The following is a 16,986-nucleotide window of genomic DNA, read 5'->3' as shown; positions in this document are numbered from 1 at the left end:
AGGAGTTCCCTCAAATTTTTGTCACTGTTGTTTACATTCATCCTAAAGCTGACGTTAAAGTTGCTGCTGACGCCATTTTTAAAGTGGTACACAATCTGCAGACTCTCTCACCGGATGCTCCTAATTTTATTCTTGGTGATTTTAACAATTGTAATCTTAAGAAATCACTGAACAATTTCTTTTAATATGTCACTTGTCCTACAAGGCATAACAAAACGCTGGATTTGTGTTATGGACCAATTAAGGGGGCATATAAGTCTGTGGCTGGACCTGCGCTAGGTTCTTCGGATCACAATGTTATTCACCTCCTCCCTGCTTACAGATCTGTGATTAGGAGGGCGAAGGCCTGTGTGAAGCGGACTAATGTCTGGACAAAAGACAGTTGTGTTGCCCTTCAGGGGTGTTTTGATTGCACTGACTGGTCCTTGTTTCAAGAGAGCACTTCTGATTTGGATGAACTCACTGATGTAGTGTGTAGCTACATCTCTTTTTGCAAAGACTCTGTGATTCCAGTCAGAGAATCGAAGATTTTCCTTAATAACAAACCGTGGCTCTCTAAAGATATTAAGGATCTGATTCTTAAAAGGAAAATTGCTTTTAACGAGGGAGACGTTCCCACTGTGAGAATATTGAGGAAGGAGGTGAGGGCTGCAATAAAGATTGCCAAGATGAGGTACAGAAATAAGATTGAGGCAGATCTCAGCAGTAACAACCTCAAAAGAGCTTGGCTTGGTATGAAAACAATGGCAGGGCTACACACGAAAGGTAAAAGCAGCATTACCTTAGAGGGGTTTACCTCTGACAAACATCTGGCAGACAGTCTTAACAGTTTTTACCTTCGTTTTGAGAACTATGACTGTTCTAGGCAGACCAGCACACTGAGGGAAAAGACTATCACTCCCCCATCAATTTGTATTGATGAGAGGGGGGTAGCTAATCTTTTTAGACACACCAAAAGCAAGAGTCCTGGACCTGACAACATCTGTGGACAGGTACTGAGAACTTGTGCTGATCAGCTGAGTGGGATTTTTCACTATATCTTCTCACTTTCTTTAGAGCTACAGACGGTACCTAAGATTTGGAAACATGCTATTATTGTTCCTGTTGCTAAGGGCAGTTCTCCTAAGGCACTGAATGATTTTAGGCCTGTGGCTCTGACTTCTTTAGTGACGAAGACATTTGAGAAGATAATTAAGAAGGCGATTTTAATGCAAGTTGAACACCATCTTGACCCCTTCCAGTTTGCCTATAGAGCAGGGAGAGGTGTGGAGGACGCTGTTGTCACACTCCTGCATCTCTTGTATAAGCATCTTGAGGCCCCCCACACCCATGCAAGATTATTATTTGCTGACTTTTCATCTGCATTTAATACAATTCAACCCCTCTTACTTGCTGACAGGCTTTACAATCATTTTAAGCTTGACACTAGTCTGGTCGGCTGGGTGGGTGACAGACTTTCTGACCAATAGGTCACAATGTGTGAGGGTGAATCATGTATTTTCTGATGTGCTCTCCTCCTCTACTGGATCACCCCAGGGTTGTTGCCTCTCTCCCCTTCTGTTCATTCTGTACACAAATGAGTGTCGCAGCAATTTCACGAACAGACACATCCTGAAGTTTGCTGACGACACAGTGATTGTCAGTCTTCTAGTGGGGGACGAGTCAGGCCATGGACAGGTTGTAGATGATTTTGTGAATTGGTGTGAGGAGTCCTTCCTTTCACTTAATGTGTCAAAAACTAAAGACATGATTATTGATTTTAGGAAGTCTTCTTATAGCTCATCACCCACTATCATTAAAACTGCCGATATTGGGATCGTTGAGAGCTATAAATATCTGGGTGTGGTACTTGACCATAAACTGTGTTTTGAATCTCATGCTGATGCCACTACTAAAAAAGTTCAACAAAGACTGTTCTTTTTAAGGAAAATGAGATCTTTTAATGTCTCATCTGAGATGTTGTCCTTGTTTTATAGAAGTTTTATCGAATCTGTGATGTCTTTTTGTATCGCTGCGTGGTTTGGTAACCTGACGGTGAAGAATAAGAATCGGTTGGGACTTCTGGTAAAAACTGCTAGCAAAATTTCAGGGCGCTGGCAAGATGGACTTTTGGCCATTTACAATAGAAATGTGCTGAGAAAGGCTCATTCTATTATTAATTGTGTGACCCATCCACTTCACAGTGAGTTTGAGTTGCTGCCTTCCGGCCGCCGTTTTAGAGTACCTCCGAGGAGGACTAAAAGACTCCAGGTCTCTTTTATCCCCACTGCATCTTTTCTTCTTAATGGCAAATAACTGTCCTTGGACTTTCTATCATTATTATTGTTATTATTATTTTATAGTATTGTTCTGTTTATTTTTTATCCTGCTGCTAAACTAATTTCCCCTTGTGGGACAATAAAGAAATTGAATTGAATTGAATTGAACGTTCTCAGTCCTCCCTGATGTCCTAAAATGGAATGCAGTCAGTGTTAAGCTAACGACTCTGTAGGCAAGAGACTGAAATAAGTCTGTGCTGCGATTTAACTCAATTTCTCAAAATCTACGTCAGTGTCTCATATCGGAGAGCTGAGAGATGTAGGCGAGTTTAAATGTTCTTTTAAGTGGAAGTCGGTTTGGAGCTCCATGCCTGTGCTGTAGCTGTGCTGTAAATTTAATGCAGTAAACCTAAATGGTATAAAAGATGGACTTCCGAGTGCAAAAAGTGAAGCCAGTGCACAGTGACTTAAATTAGAATTTTTTTAAATGGTTGCTGGGTGGCGATCGTTTTGGTTGCAGAAAGGTTCTACAGGAAAACGACCCTCGGCCCCGATCTCGTCACAAACCGATGGGTGATGTCTCCAATGTTTTGTGCCGTTCATGACTGTGAATCAATTTTAAAAGGCCGAAACCATTGATAATGTGGCGTAGCTGGAAGCTCTGCCTACTCGATTTTGAATACTTAGCATGAATATAGCCATTATTTTTAACTCCTTCAGCACTGTTTATTTAAACCAGGTGGGGCAGAATTGGCCTGGCAAAAACTCCAGAAGTGTTTTTTAGAATGTGTCCACAGTAAAATGTATAAATAAATAAAACTGGAGCTTTTCTCTGAGTAACAGAAAGTTTCTGATTTATAATTCAGTCTGGGCAATGACCTGACAGAACCTTTTCTGTAATTTTAAATATTTATTTTTTGCAATTTAAGCATAAAGAGTCGTGCCGACAGATTTCTTTCATTAATTGCAGCAGCACTTCTTTATCATGCAGAAAAACTGAGATGCACTCCTGAAATTTAAGGAGCTTAGAAAGAAAGTGACTGGACATTTCACCTCTCCTTTGAGAAGCTTCTTCAGTTCTAAAACCAAATGGTGGAGAATCCCAGGTGTTTAATCTCTAGTGGGAGTTGTCCCTTAAGAGAGTTGTTGACCCTCTATTAATCATATTCCTCATGACATGAGCCAAGGTGTGACAAAAGGTGTGGGCCGTTATGAGCAGAGGTTTTAGCTGAGACCATTGTGAGACCTTGCCTCACCCTATCAAGTGACCTATTGAGATCACCTGATGCAAGATGTGAGCGGGGGTTGAGGCACCTGGGAAGGGCTCTTAAAAGTAGGTGGCAGAGAGTTGTTGTCGTAAGCCACCTCATCTGTTCAAAGATGGTTGTTCACGTAGACTCCTTTTTTAAATCCATCTGTAATCTTAAGGGACAACTCCCACTCAGGCTTAAATACGAAGAAGCTTCTCGGATATGGGGTGAAACATCTTCAAAAAACTTAAAGTCCACTCAGTTTCTTTCTAAGCTTCTCAGACTGTCATGACCTGGATAACTGAGAACCTCCACAGACATACTCATGATATCGCACTTCTTTTTCTTACATTGAGGATTTGCAGGGATTAAATGTGCAGTTAAACTACTTTACATTGACAGAAAAGGGATTTTCACCTTTCTGGCCCACTTAAAGACAAAGCTGGCTGTATGTATGTTATTTGTGAAAAATTGTCATTCAAAAAGGTTGTTGGTGTATTACAGTGTCACTGTATAAACTGACTCTATTCCCCTACAACATGAGTCACACGACCGAGAACACTGTGACCCAGAGATCAGCCTGACCCATCTCCCACTTGGAGTCCTCTGTGCACTAGCTCCACACTCACTCCTACTGTATCTCTATGGCAACCAGGCAACCGGCAAGACTTCTCGGCAGTGGCGAGGAAGCGGATTATGGAGGTTGTAAACTCGGCCCATATTAGGCAGCGGCTTCTGAACCAGTCGGAGGACTCTGAGGATGAGGGGATGAGCGAGGCGGAGGAGGACACCTGGGTGTTCCCCCTGGTGCAGATGAAACCTCTTGGCATCAGAGTGGATGAGCAGGTCACACAGGTGAGCCTCAGCACCTCGTCTGATCTGTACATTTGAAGCTAAAATGAACTTCAGAGATTTGCTAAACTTTTTGCTTTTTACAGTTTCAATTCTTCAGGAATTGAAGACATTTTTGGTTATCACATGGTCTGAAATTAAAGAAATAAATGCAGATTTCTGTCATTGTAATTACCTGACTCATTGCTTGTTTCTGTAAACGGTGATTATATTTAGACACCACCCAAAGGGCCATTGTGAGCGTGGATGAACCCTCCACTCATTACATGTTTTGTGCAGATGACTAATAAAATGATACATGACTACTAAACCATAAATCAAGGATAATTATTTGTTTCATAGTCACATATTCTGGGAATAAATATAATAAAATGATTGCTAGCGCAATATACTGTAATTCAGCCACCAATAAATGTAAGTAATAATAAAGTCAGAGCTGAACAATAAGGAAACTCTTATCAGGTTCCTGACATTATGAATCCATTACCAGCAATAAAAATGAATGAATTTCATTCTACGAATAATTAGAGAAATCATTGTATGTCAGCCTGATACACTTCAGGCATAATGGGTGTATTGCTGGAAAGCTGAGAAAGTGCAGTGTTGAATTTGAGGTTGATTGGATGAGAGGTTTGCATATTTTCAGTACAAAGTTTTTATGGTAGGTTATAAAATAAAATATGCAATAGTGTGCAAAAGTCTTGAGCCACTCCTCATGTCGTAATATCTATATTGCCAGAAGTATTCGCTCGTCCATCCTAATCATTGAATTCCGCTGTTCCAGTCACTTCCATGGCCTCAGGTGTATGAAATCAAGCACCTAGGCATGAAGGCTGCTTCTACAAACATTCATGAAGAATTGGTCTCTCTCAGGAGCTCAGTGAATTCCAACGTGGTGCCGTGATTTTGTGGGAACAGTTGGGGGATGGCGCCTTCCTGTTCCAACATGACTGCACACCAGTGCACCAACCAAAGGTTATTAAAGAAATGGATAAGTGAGTTTGGTGTGGAAGAAGTTGACTGGCCTGCACAGAGTCCTGAACTCACCCTGCAGAACACCTTTCAGGGACTGCAAACCAACGTCAGTGTCAGACCTCTTAAACTCCTAAACTTTGTGGAAAGCCTTCCCTGAAGAATTGAAGCTGTTATATAACTATTGTTATATTATTGTTTGTAGATTAAACAAGAATGGAAATGAAATGATAACCAGGTTTTCGTCTCATTAACAGACTGTCTATGTAGTCAGCTGAATAAAATAAAGGAAAATTGGGGTTTTTCTTCACTTCCTGTCTCTCGTCATCCCTCCAGCGTCTGCTGACCGATGCCGGATCCGAGTCTACTGTGTTTCTCACATCGGGTTACTTCAATCTGACCCGGGCGTACATGCGGCTGGTGCTCAAGGCTGGAGCCAGTTACCGTATCCTCACCGCCTCCCCCGAGGTCAACGGATTCTTTGGGGCCAAGGGCGTCGCTGGAGCGATCCCTGCAGCGTACACTCACATCGCCAGGCAGTTTTACAAACAGGTGTGCCAGGGGGGCCAGCAGGAGAGGGTACACCTGCATGAGTACCACCGACCACAATGGACCTTCCACGCCAAAGGTGAGCGACACTAAACTACATATACTTTATACAGTAATGTGCGAAAGTTTTAAGCCAAAGAACCTAATTGGTTCTTTGCCAAATTGTTTGTATGTGCAGACACTGGTTCCTCTCTTGGGTGCCTTTTTATGTTTGAATGATTCATAAGTCAGTATTAAGTGACTTAATTCCTCGGATAACAAAAGGCTTTCAGAAAGCCTGGAGAACCGCTGCTCAAGACCACTTTAAAAATCCCAAGAAAGTCTGGTTCCTTGGAAGAAACATTTCAAGAAATGAGGTGGGATCGAGATTTTTACACAGTAATTTAGCTTCCCCCAAACTCAGCTGTGCCATTTGTTCCCAGGAATCTGTAACTAGATGATCCGGCCATTCACACATCTGCTAATTACTGCTTGACTAACGCAATATTAAAATTTCGCAGTCTTTTTTTTTTCTTTTTTTTTTTTAGATGGGTTGTACATCAATGCAGGCCCTATTTATCTGTTAAATCCATGAAACCTGATTCATTCCGGCGCTGAAATTGGACGGACTCCTTTTTCGAGCGTTCATTGAAGGAACTGCAGTTGAAGGGTTAGCCTCACTTTTATTAGTCGCGAAAAAGGAGCAAACTTAACGTCCTGAAGAGATCCTTCCACTTGTTTTCATTGTTATAAAAGGACAGATCAAGTGCATCTCAAATGATTGATTGCATTATGAGAACATGCCAGAGTTTGCACGACATTCAGCCTGTTTTTCTCCTTTTATTTTCCACTATTATGTCCAAAATAAATGCATTTATCTCTTGACAAATGGAAACAACTGTTCAATATGATTGCAATTTTTTTTCTTTTCCCCCCTCACATGCAAAAAATACTCGCGGATCAACATCTGATGAGATATTGCGAGTTAAGCCAAGGCTGGACGTCTAGATGAGCTGTATTTGTCTCAGTGAAAATAATAAAACGCATTACTCTCGCTGTTCTGCCTCCTCTGCTGTTCTTCTTGTGGTCGCAGCGGTATGTAGCGTGAGAGACGAGGGCTTGTACAGTCACTGTGTTGTAGCCTCGGGACGAGGATGCACACTCACTCTCTCTCATATTTTGGGGTTTTGGATCTGCTCTGGGGATTTCTGCATGTGCTTCCTTTTAGTTGTGGTTTAGGCCGGCAGAAATCTCTGCTGGAAACGGCTCTCTGAAGCATTACCTCCTCGCTGGCTCACTCCTCTTCTCCTCTCTCACAGGTCTGTGGTATTACCTCCAGGGGCAGGATCGGCCTTGCCTCACTCTAATTGGCTCCCCTAATTTCGGTTACCGCTCGGTTCACCGTGACCTGGAGGCCCAGATTGCCATAGTAACGGAGAATGAGGAGCTGCAGAGCCAGCTGCAGGAGGTCGGCTCTTTATTTTCCACAAACCACAGCCAGACATGATGATGAATGAATGTGTAAGTCTGCGTAACTGAACGAACACCTGCGTTTTAAACTCCCAGGAGCAGGAGATGTTGTACCGGCGCTCCACTGAAGTGTCCACCTCTACGTTCGAGCTGCCCGACCGCCACGTTAAACTGTGGGTGAAACTGGTCACGCCACTCATCAAGAACTTCTTCTGAGGTGCAGCCACACACGTGCACAACTCACTACACATGAAAATACTTAAAATTTAGTTTTAAGTTCATTAAAAGGATGATTTCACTTTATTATAGCTTATTTTCATTTTTGTGGGAGACAAAAAAAAAAAAGTCCAATTTGGCTGTGAGAGAACAGGGTAGAGTAAAATATAAATAATAAAAATTTATTGTGGGTGTTAGTCAATATCAAGGAGAATAGGGATGAAAACACATGTTGCTGTCCTTGAAGCCCTTTGTGGGCCAAAAGAAAGTAAGAAAAGGGGCTATGGAGCTCCAAAACACACTTTTGAGATTGACTATTTTCAGGCTTCTTCAAAAGATTTATGTAATATGTTACAAAAACGTGCTGTATAAGAGTCATAATTATTTTGGGGTTTCTCACTACTCTCTCTAAACTTGTTTGCTGTTTTGTGCTGGTGGAGGCCAAAAATGGAGCTAAAAGAGAGGGAATACTGGACTTAAATTCAGCATTTATAGAGGAAGTTGGCTCCAAATGAATCATCTGAAAGTTCAGATTGTCAAATAAAAGCTTTTAGAAGCTGATAAATTTTATACAAACCTCATACGTTAAAGTGGACAATCGAAAATATTCATCAAAACCACGATCTGTGGTGGTGAAAAGGTAAGCAAAGCTGTCGATTTACTGGGCGATCTATGCTCCTGCCCCCCCGCCTGTGGCCATGAGCTCTGGGCAGTGACTGACAGAGTGAAACTGCTCTGAAGGGTGGCTGAGCCTTAGAGGGTGAAGAGCGAAGATTAAGATGGCTTTATGGCACCTCCTAGATGAGGTGCTTACACCATGTCCTACCATGAGGAGGCCCCGGGGCAGACCCACAAAATGCTGGAGAGGGTATATCTCTCCGGCTTGGGAACGCCTTTGTGTCCCCCCGGAACACCTGGAGTAGGTAGCCAGGGAGAAGGAGGGTCTGCATGTCTCTGCTTGGACTGATTCCTCTGTGACATGGATACACGGAAGGAAGATGATGTTGAAGACTTGGAAATAAACCTCAGTGTAAATGTTAGAGCTTCAAGCAGATCACTTGATGCGTGATGCTCCACTTCTGGCCTGCGTGACAAATTAACCCTGTCACAGGTTGCTTCCTGATCCCTGACCATTTTATAATTAACAAGATAAAATAAATTAAAGGAGATTCAGCCCTAAAATATTTATAAACAAAGCAGCAAAATGTAACACAGACCTGTAATGTCAGGCCTGAGACCTCTCACTGAGCCTGCAGAGGTAAGCTGCAGCAGCTGAGATGGGCTCTGATGTAACTTCCTGTTCCTGAACGACTTCAAACGCATTCTTCTTGAAGACTCGCAGGAAAAAATATTCCTTATTGCAAACTTTCATTTTGAAAAAAAAAAAAAAAAAAAGTCCTGAGGCAAAACGAGCTGAGTGTTATCTAAACGGTCAGGCTTACAACCTGTCTGATTGGCTAACTGCTTTTTTTGTTGTTTTGATGAGTTAACAGGCCGGTTATTAGATCTGTTTGCCTCGTTAACTAGCAGCGCACCTCGGGTTTGACTTCATGCTGTCATCTGTAATAACAGCGAGGACCAAAGCTCATTTTGAGACTCATATATTTTTCTGCACGCAGACTAAACAATCTTACATAATCCATATGGTGTCAGCTATAATACATTTGCACACTAGGACATACATGTATTAAATATAATGATCTTTTTGGGCGATGCATCTAGTTTCCTAAAATGTTTTTACTTTTTTTGCCCACAGAAATTGTTTGTTTTATGTGACAAACTCAAAGATATTTAGCTCACTGTCTTTTCTAACAGAACAAAGGAGGTTTTTGCATTTGAGGAATGGGGAAGCAGAAAGGGCTGACTTTGTTTGCCTGGAAAAATGACGGTTAAGTACTAAAATATACCAACTTCTGCACTTTTGGAACATATGTAAAAATTCAACATCAGTATCATCGGGTTATTAAAGGCAACAGAATATTTCCTCGTAGCTGCTTTACTTTCTTCACCATCTCCAGTAATTTTATTTAGTTTGTCTGCAAATGTGTTTTTTGCAGAGTAGACAAAATATAGCCCCAAACATTATTTTACAAACACACACACACACACAGAGTAAAACAGGCTGCGGCTTCTTCGAAATGTCTGCAGTCATTGCGGTGAGTCCCAAATCGCAGGTCCCGTCCTCGCCTTCCCAGCAGCCCAAATCACCAAAGTGAGAGCAGGGACAGCTTGTCGGCTGATTCACTGCTGAGTGAGTCATCGTGGTGTTATGGTGATGATTTGATACTGAGGTCTGGGTAACCGTGAATCCTGTCAGGACTTGGCGAGAGGTGAACTCGCTTAAAGGTTCAGCAGCTCAAAAAAACCCTGAGTGAACAGGCTGCTTAGCAGAAACATTCAGGGGGACGGTTAAAGTTGTGGTCGCATCATAAACTGAAGATCAGCCAGGAGGGAAGCCTGTCAACATTGCAGCTCAAGATTGATTGAAAGACGGTCAGCATTTTTTTTTTTTTTTTTTTTTTTTTTTCCCTTTTGGTGGTGGTTTCTGAGAACAGGAAGTGTTGCAGGCTGGATACTGACGGTAAATGGGTGGTGTCTTATCACTACCTGAATAGAGTTGTGAAAAAAAAAAAATGCTGATTGATGTTTTGCCAGAGGGAAATAGACTAAAATAGGTCATCTTTCATTCTCAAACAATGATGTGTGTAAGAGTGCATTCAGGCCTATTGTTGGAAAAACAGTGGAGAGGAAAAAAAAGTTGTAAGTCCTCGAGTTACCGACTCTGTGACGCACGCTCAGGTCTGCGAGACTCATCAATGACTCCAGGCTCAAAGTTGGCCTCGACGCTTACATCATATTTAGATAAGAGAAAAGACTCACTGGTGTCTGTGAGCTAAAAATGCAAACAGCTGTGAGATTTGATCCTAATCTCTGTGAATAAGTCTGAACCACTTCAAGAAAGAAGAAGAAAAAGCTCTCACGCATTAAAACTCACACTTTTTATAGATTTGACATCTGCTATATGTCAGCTGTTTCAAACATCAGCCTCGAGCTATTCAGGCCTCTTTTAATGTGAAGGCCCGAGACTGAATGCCGCCTTGAAAAAACTTCCTTTAAAAGAAAATAAACATCTAAGCATGAGTTCTGATTGAGCATAACTAAAAATCTGACATACCTTTTTACTTTAGAAGTATTCAAACAGTGAGGCTGGATGTACTCTTTTTTTTTTTTTTTTATTTGTCAGTAAAAGCAAGCAATGAATTGATCCTGATATTAGTAGTTTTGTGTTTAGCCTGTGTCCTGTGAATCTCATTCCTCTGTAGTTGCAAAAAAAGAGAAAAGAGAAAAAGTAAAGCACTTAAACGAGCCACAAAATTACAGGCTTCCTGATTAAAATATACACAGCAGACCCTGAAACTAAATTAATGGAGTCAAATTTAACGCACTTGCTTATTTTAGGTGTTTAAATTTGAGATTAACCATTTAATCTATAAATTTATATAAGCTGGTACAGGTCAGTGCCATTGCAGTGGTTTCGAAAGGTAGTTGGCAGGAAACGTTATGGCGTCATTGGCCATCATTTATATCAAGTTTTCTTTTTCTGGATCTAAGTCAAGTTTTATTGTCGTGAAATTGCAACAATTTAATGGTTTTATAGGGTCATATAGGTTCATAAATGCTAAAAATGGGTCATATAGTATTAGCCGTGCGAAAGGTGGTTGCCTGGCAACGTGATTACACAATAATATTTGATATAGATAAGAACCTTCAGGAGCCTAAGATGTACCTGTGTGCTAAGGCTGTCGTCAGAGATTCATGCTTTCTAGTAAGATATTAGTAATAGTTATTATTTAAGTGCAGTAATGCTGCATTTAGACCTCATACAACCAATATTAAAAACATTTAGGTATGATGGCATTGCAGAGTGACCATTATGTAAAAATATTAAATTGAATTTTTTTTCAGTTAAACATAAATGCCATGAAAATACACCGCCTTGCATATTTTTAATCCTGTAAATTTGTAAATTAATTGCTCATTTTTAAAAACTGGGATGTTAAATTAGTAAAAATAAAAATAAAATAAAAATGCTTAAATATCAATTTGTATATTAGTTTACATACATCAGGTTTTTCTGAAAAAAACAAAAACAAATCCCACTGATGATGTTGGGGGGAAAAAAGTGTGTCAAATATTTTACACTTGGTTAACTAAAACTACATGAGGGGAATAAAATATGTGAAATATTCCAGCAGGCCCGCCATTGTCAAACCTTTGTTTCACAATATGAAAGCAAAGCTGGGGGAAAAAAAGCTGGATCTGGAGGTCTGGTAATGTTTGATCTTGTGACCGTGTATCTATAATTATGACAGAATTAACACGTGACTGAAATAAAAGCAGAAAGTCAGGCATTTGGAGGACACTCTACACAAACCCGCTGCATTCTTCGTGATAACAAGTGTACAACTTCTTTGTTAGAAATCATCACAGCTGCAAATGTTTATTATACCGCTGCTGAAAATAGTCTCCAACATGTTCACTATTTACTCCTCCAGATTCAGGAGAATCAGGCAGGCTGTTTTCCACACTCGTCCTTTCTCAACATGTTGCACGAAGAAGGATAAAGATATGCTTCAGATCCGTTCACACAGCTGAAAACACTCAGTTTTCACAGATTAGGCCGCTGACGGGTTAAAGACCACATCGGGCTTTGTGTCCTCACGTGCACCTATGATGTGTAGGTCCAACGACTCTGCATGTGTGAAAACTGTGTGCTGTCAGTCATTTGTTGAAAGCTGTTTGTCTAGCCTCATGATTTATAGGCCATGATATGCGACTTCAATCAACAGGAAGTCTGTGATGATTTATTTTATGTTTGCATTTCTAAGAAAGCACGTGTGGGTCACATTTGAGAAATATATTTATGCACTAGTGCTCTATATCATTATTATTAAAGGTGAAGCACATGCTGAGCAGTGCTGCTGGCATATGTGAAGCTCCTGTGTCAGAACCTTTGTTCTTTAATGGGATCACACAGCTCTGTTCCCGGAGCAAAGCAGCCTCAGTGACCCCAGCTACACATTCACCTTCAGGTCCAGAAAACCAGATTTATCATATTTACTTATTTGAAAAGTAAATGTTCATCCCAGAATCTAAAAGCTGAAATATAAAAATGCTGTTTTTTAAAATGTTTTCTTTAAAATAAATTATGGGTTTTAAATTTTTTTTTTTTACCCTTTTCTTTGACTTTCAGGCAGACAATAAATAACCTGTTTAGATCAGTTTGTTTGTGCTCGCTCCTGTTTTGTATCCATCTGGCATTGTGATCTGTGTACTTGTACTGCTTGTCTCCTCCTTTTTTTCCTGACAGAGGAAAAAACAAAACGCAGCCCTCCAACAATGGCTTTGCCGGTTAAAAAGGATAAAAAGTTCTTATCAGCAGCGCAGGCTGTCTATTGTTGGAAACTAGTGACAACAGGCTGGAGCCTCTCCAAACTACACGGGGTTAAAACGCAGCTGATGTCCTCACAGCATCACCCACTCTAAACCAGAAGTGGCGGATTGAGAAGGACTCCTCTGCCCTCTAGTGGTGAAACTGAGATTTCCTCAATGCAGTGAACTGGCCCCACCGTGACCTTTTTACAGCCATCTGTGGTGGAGCTGCAAGATATTTTCCAAGTTAATTTTATTTAGTCAGAGAAATATGACACAAAAACAACCAGAAATATGACCTTTAAAGCTAAAGAAATGTAAACTATCAAAATCAGTTTGAACCTGAACTTCTGCCAGGTAATCGTCTTAACAAGCTGGTGTGATTAAATGAATTTAAGATTTAAAAAAAAAAAAAAAAAAAAGAACGTATAAATGTATAGCGATCAGATTCTATTAAATTTAACATTTGAAATTGCACTGACAAAATTATATGGAAGAGTCCAGGAAAGGACACAGCAAGGGTTCCACCCGGAACATATAAGATGTAACGCTGCACAAGGGCTCCAAAGTTTGTGCTTTGTGATGGACGTTAACCGACTCATGTAAGCACTGAGAAGAATTAATTTCACCGTAATCATCAGACATAAAAGTAGAAGCAATAAGTCTCTTTGTGCCTTAAAGGAAAAAGCAAAAAATGTTTTTTAAGCAGCTGATGAATGCAAATCAAATATATAAATCTAATTTATTATAACAATTTATAAATGTGAGGTTATGTAACCAAACCTCATATTCCTGTTACTAAAATGCTGAAAATGCCAGAGATTTTGTTGTTTTGTTGGAAATTATGTAAATATTAAAATGAAGGTGAGTTTAAGATGGATAAAAGTGGAGGCTCTGCTCTTTCTGCGGATCAGGTTTTATTATCATGGAATTAAAACAATTTTTTAAAGGTAATATAGGTTCTGAAATGCTAAAAATGGGTCATATTAGCCCTTTGATAGTTGGTTGCCTGGCAGCGTGATCACATAATGCAATATGATATAGATAAGTAATGTACCTGTGAGCCATTTGGTTGCTCAGTCCTCATTCGGTCAGACAGATATATTAACAATTATCATTTTAGTACAGTAATGCTGCTTTTGTAGGTCAAAGTGCCTAAACATATAAAACAGTCAATATAAAAAAATGTCTAAAACAGTAGATCCATACTAAAGACCAGTCGGCAGTCCCCTGGAAACATGCACTTGGTTTGTGAGTAGTTGCTAGGTGAAATCAAGTGCAGAGGATGCTGCACCAAAAACCTGCTTGTGGTTGCTTTGCATGCTGGCAGGTTGCCCCTAGTTTGCTTTGAAGATGCCAACTTGTTTACAAATCCTCGCCACCTGCATGAAAGTGAGAAAAGTGTGTTTCAAACCAGAAACAGAGCATTCAGAGTAAAAGTTCGACATCCCTGTGATAAAACAGTTCATCGCAGGGATGTCAATCTAATTTTACATCCCAGGCCACAAACAGCCCACTTTGAGCTTATGTGGGTCGGACTCCAGTTTCTGTCACTGTGAACAAGTTTAACTACACATTTAATCTCTGAGATATCTTAATATAAGATAAAGAAGCACAACTTCAACAGTGTGTGTCGGGTTTTCTACGTGATAAAGAAATGCTGGCGTAGTAAATGAAAGAAAACTATCAGCATGAGTTTGGTCTTAAACCGTAAGAAGTAAATTAACACAGGCTCATTTAGCCTGTGTTAATGCTGCTATTAACATGTATTGATACCAGCTAGCAGGTGGTATTAACATGCTCCATGTTTTCTAATGTTTCATTCCAGCTCAACAAGAGTCTTTTAGGATTTTAGAAACACCTTCAGGTTGTCTTCAAGGGCAGAAATTTAGAAAACAAACAAAAGCAGTGATAATGAGGAAGACCTCGACGGTGCCAGACTCTCAGCCTTCACATCATGTCCTTTATGATAACCACAAACCAAAACTAAAAATCACTCAGGAATCAGCACATTGAGCTTTGTTTTTTGTTTTTTCTTTTTTGAGCAGGTGGCAGACAGTACATTCTGGACATGAGTTGAAGGTGGAGGTCGGCCAGCTCCTATGGAAGAAGCACACTCTGGACGATCATTAGCACGCTGGGAGCCGGCGCCCTCTGTGTGTCATAGGAAGTGACTGAAATGCGCACACACAGCAGCACACGTATGTGGCGGGCTCGGGAGGTAAATCCTCTTTGTTAAAGCTCTGGATCCAGCTTTACGCCGTTACACTCTTTATGTATTAACACATGACATCACAGCACTGTGGGACTCTGGTTTTGTAGTGTTACTAACTACAAGCATAATAAAACTACTTCTGTTAGCATACATACACGTCCACAGGTATGTGTTGCATGCATGGGAAAAAAAAAAAAAAGTAGACACTTCATGTGTGAACGTCTCCGATCAGACGAAGGTTGTTTGGTGACGACCCCTCAATGAGCCTTTTACGCTGTGTTTACAGCTCTGCCTGGAGTAAAGCTGACTGTACAGTCTGTGTTATTGTTGTTGTAAATTAAAGAGCGAATGTGTGGTGAGTTTTTAAAGTGTCCTCAAGTGTTTGATTTTTCTGACTGAGCTCGAGTTCAGCGTTTCATGTGGAAAATCTTTAAATGAGAGATGAAACAAAGCAGTTATGAACCACGGATCAGATATAAGATGTGAAAGGTTTCCTGAGGTTTGGTGTCTTTTGGCTCTTTGTTTTGGTTTTTCTGGTCCACGACAGCCACTCCTGCTGGTTTTACATGTTAGATATAAAAGAAAATGTTTTCTGAAGTTTCTGTTTGCTTTTGTTGTTTCTTATTCTTTGTGTGTTTTCATTCTTTTTTAATCTTTTGTTTGATTTGTTGAATCTTATTCATCACTTCATTAAATTAATTCCGCCTCGTTTCATTAGTTGTTTCTTTTTAAATGTAAATATTTTAAAATTTTAGTCTAAATAACAAAAAAACATAACCAAAGCATCCTTTGTGATTCTAAAAGAAAAACTAAATAGAAAGCTGTTTGACTTTAAAGTCAAATTATTTTGGGAATGACTGACTTAGATGGACACAGCTTCAGTGAGGCCAATGCAAAAATGCCTTAAAAGTGCATTCTTTCTAATGGCCACCAGGGGCAGACTTCTCTGGTTGCAAAAACAAATATACTTGTATAAAAGGAAAACCTCAAATTCTCACTTGAATAATTTCCTGATGTGTTTTTGATCTTAGTTTCAAGTCATTATACAACATGAAGCCATTTTTGTAAAAAATCCCATTAAAGTTAAAAAGTTTTAAGCATTAAGCCTCCATCTTTCCTGGTGCCTCCACTAAGATCTGGCTTCAGTTTGGCACCATTTCAGCCTCTTGCAGCTTTAGGTACCTGAACCCTGTGTTGTGTTTTCCACTGCATTCAGATCAATCACTTTCTACAGTCTCGAGTTTCCTTCCTTTTTATGATGTCCCTTTGTTTTGCTTTGTGACGACAGCTCACACTGTGGACTGTAAAGCTCTGACAGCTGTCATAAAAATTTGTTTGCAACCACTTGGAGTCCTGAAAAAAAAAAAAAAAAAAAACTATCATGAATTTTGGAATTATGTGGGTGTTTGACCACAAATCGGCCATTAAGTATGATTCAAATGTTGACTAATCGTGACTGGTGAACACTGCGTGTGCCACTGTTGCCAGTTGAGAAGAACACAGCGAGATCGACTCATATTAATATTTTGCGGAGTGCGACACATAAGCCGATGTCTGATTAGTCTGCCTTCTGTCACAGCTCTACCACGTACTACCTTCAGCCGTACCTTTCGCTGGAAGGGGAATTTCCCAGGTCTGCTTCAGTGCTCGTGCTTTCATCTCCTTGATGTGCGCTGTGGTTTTCCAGAGTAATCAGGTCACATAAACATTAGCAGGAAGTAACAATGTGGGGAAACTTTTCACAGAAGATAACATGGTGCAGATAACGTGGTTTACTGACAGCTCTGCTAGA

At 40.3% G+C, this 16,986-nt stretch overlaps 1 protein-coding gene across 2 annotated transcripts in view; it reads left to right on the top strand.

The window, feature by feature from the left end:
* LOC116322717 (CDP-diacylglycerol--glycerol-3-phosphate 3-phosphatidyltransferase, mitochondrial) overlaps window positions 1–15,567 on the top strand; it is a 46,091-nt gene extending 30,524 nt beyond the window's left edge. Inside the window, exons 7-11 of one of the 2 annotated variants that reach the window (XM_031742870.2) lie at window positions 4,164–4,363; window positions 5,669–5,960; window positions 7,180–7,328; window positions 7,427–7,547; window positions 15,028–15,567. In XM_031742870.2, coding sequence (XP_031598730.1) covers window positions 4,164–4,363; window positions 5,669–5,960; window positions 7,180–7,328; window positions 7,427–7,546 — 761 coding nt within the window. In that variant the 3' untranslated portion in view covers window position 7,547; window positions 15,028–15,567. Of the gene's footprint in view, window positions 1–4,163; window positions 4,364–5,668; window positions 5,961–7,179; window positions 7,329–7,426; window positions 7,548–12,102; window positions 13,402–15,027 lie in introns of those variants that run through there. The other variant, XM_039616192.1, reaches the window with a different exon arrangement.
* Window positions 15,568–16,986: the final 1,419 nt, after the last annotated feature.

Source organism: Oreochromis aureus, linkage group 8, assembly GCF_013358895.1.
Source record: "Oreochromis aureus strain Israel breed Guangdong linkage group 8, ZZ_aureus, whole genome shotgun sequence".
Classification (NCBI taxonomy): Eukaryota; Metazoa; Chordata; class Actinopteri; order Cichliformes; family Cichlidae; genus Oreochromis; species Oreochromis aureus.
This window is presented reverse-complemented; position numbering and strand designations above follow the sequence as displayed.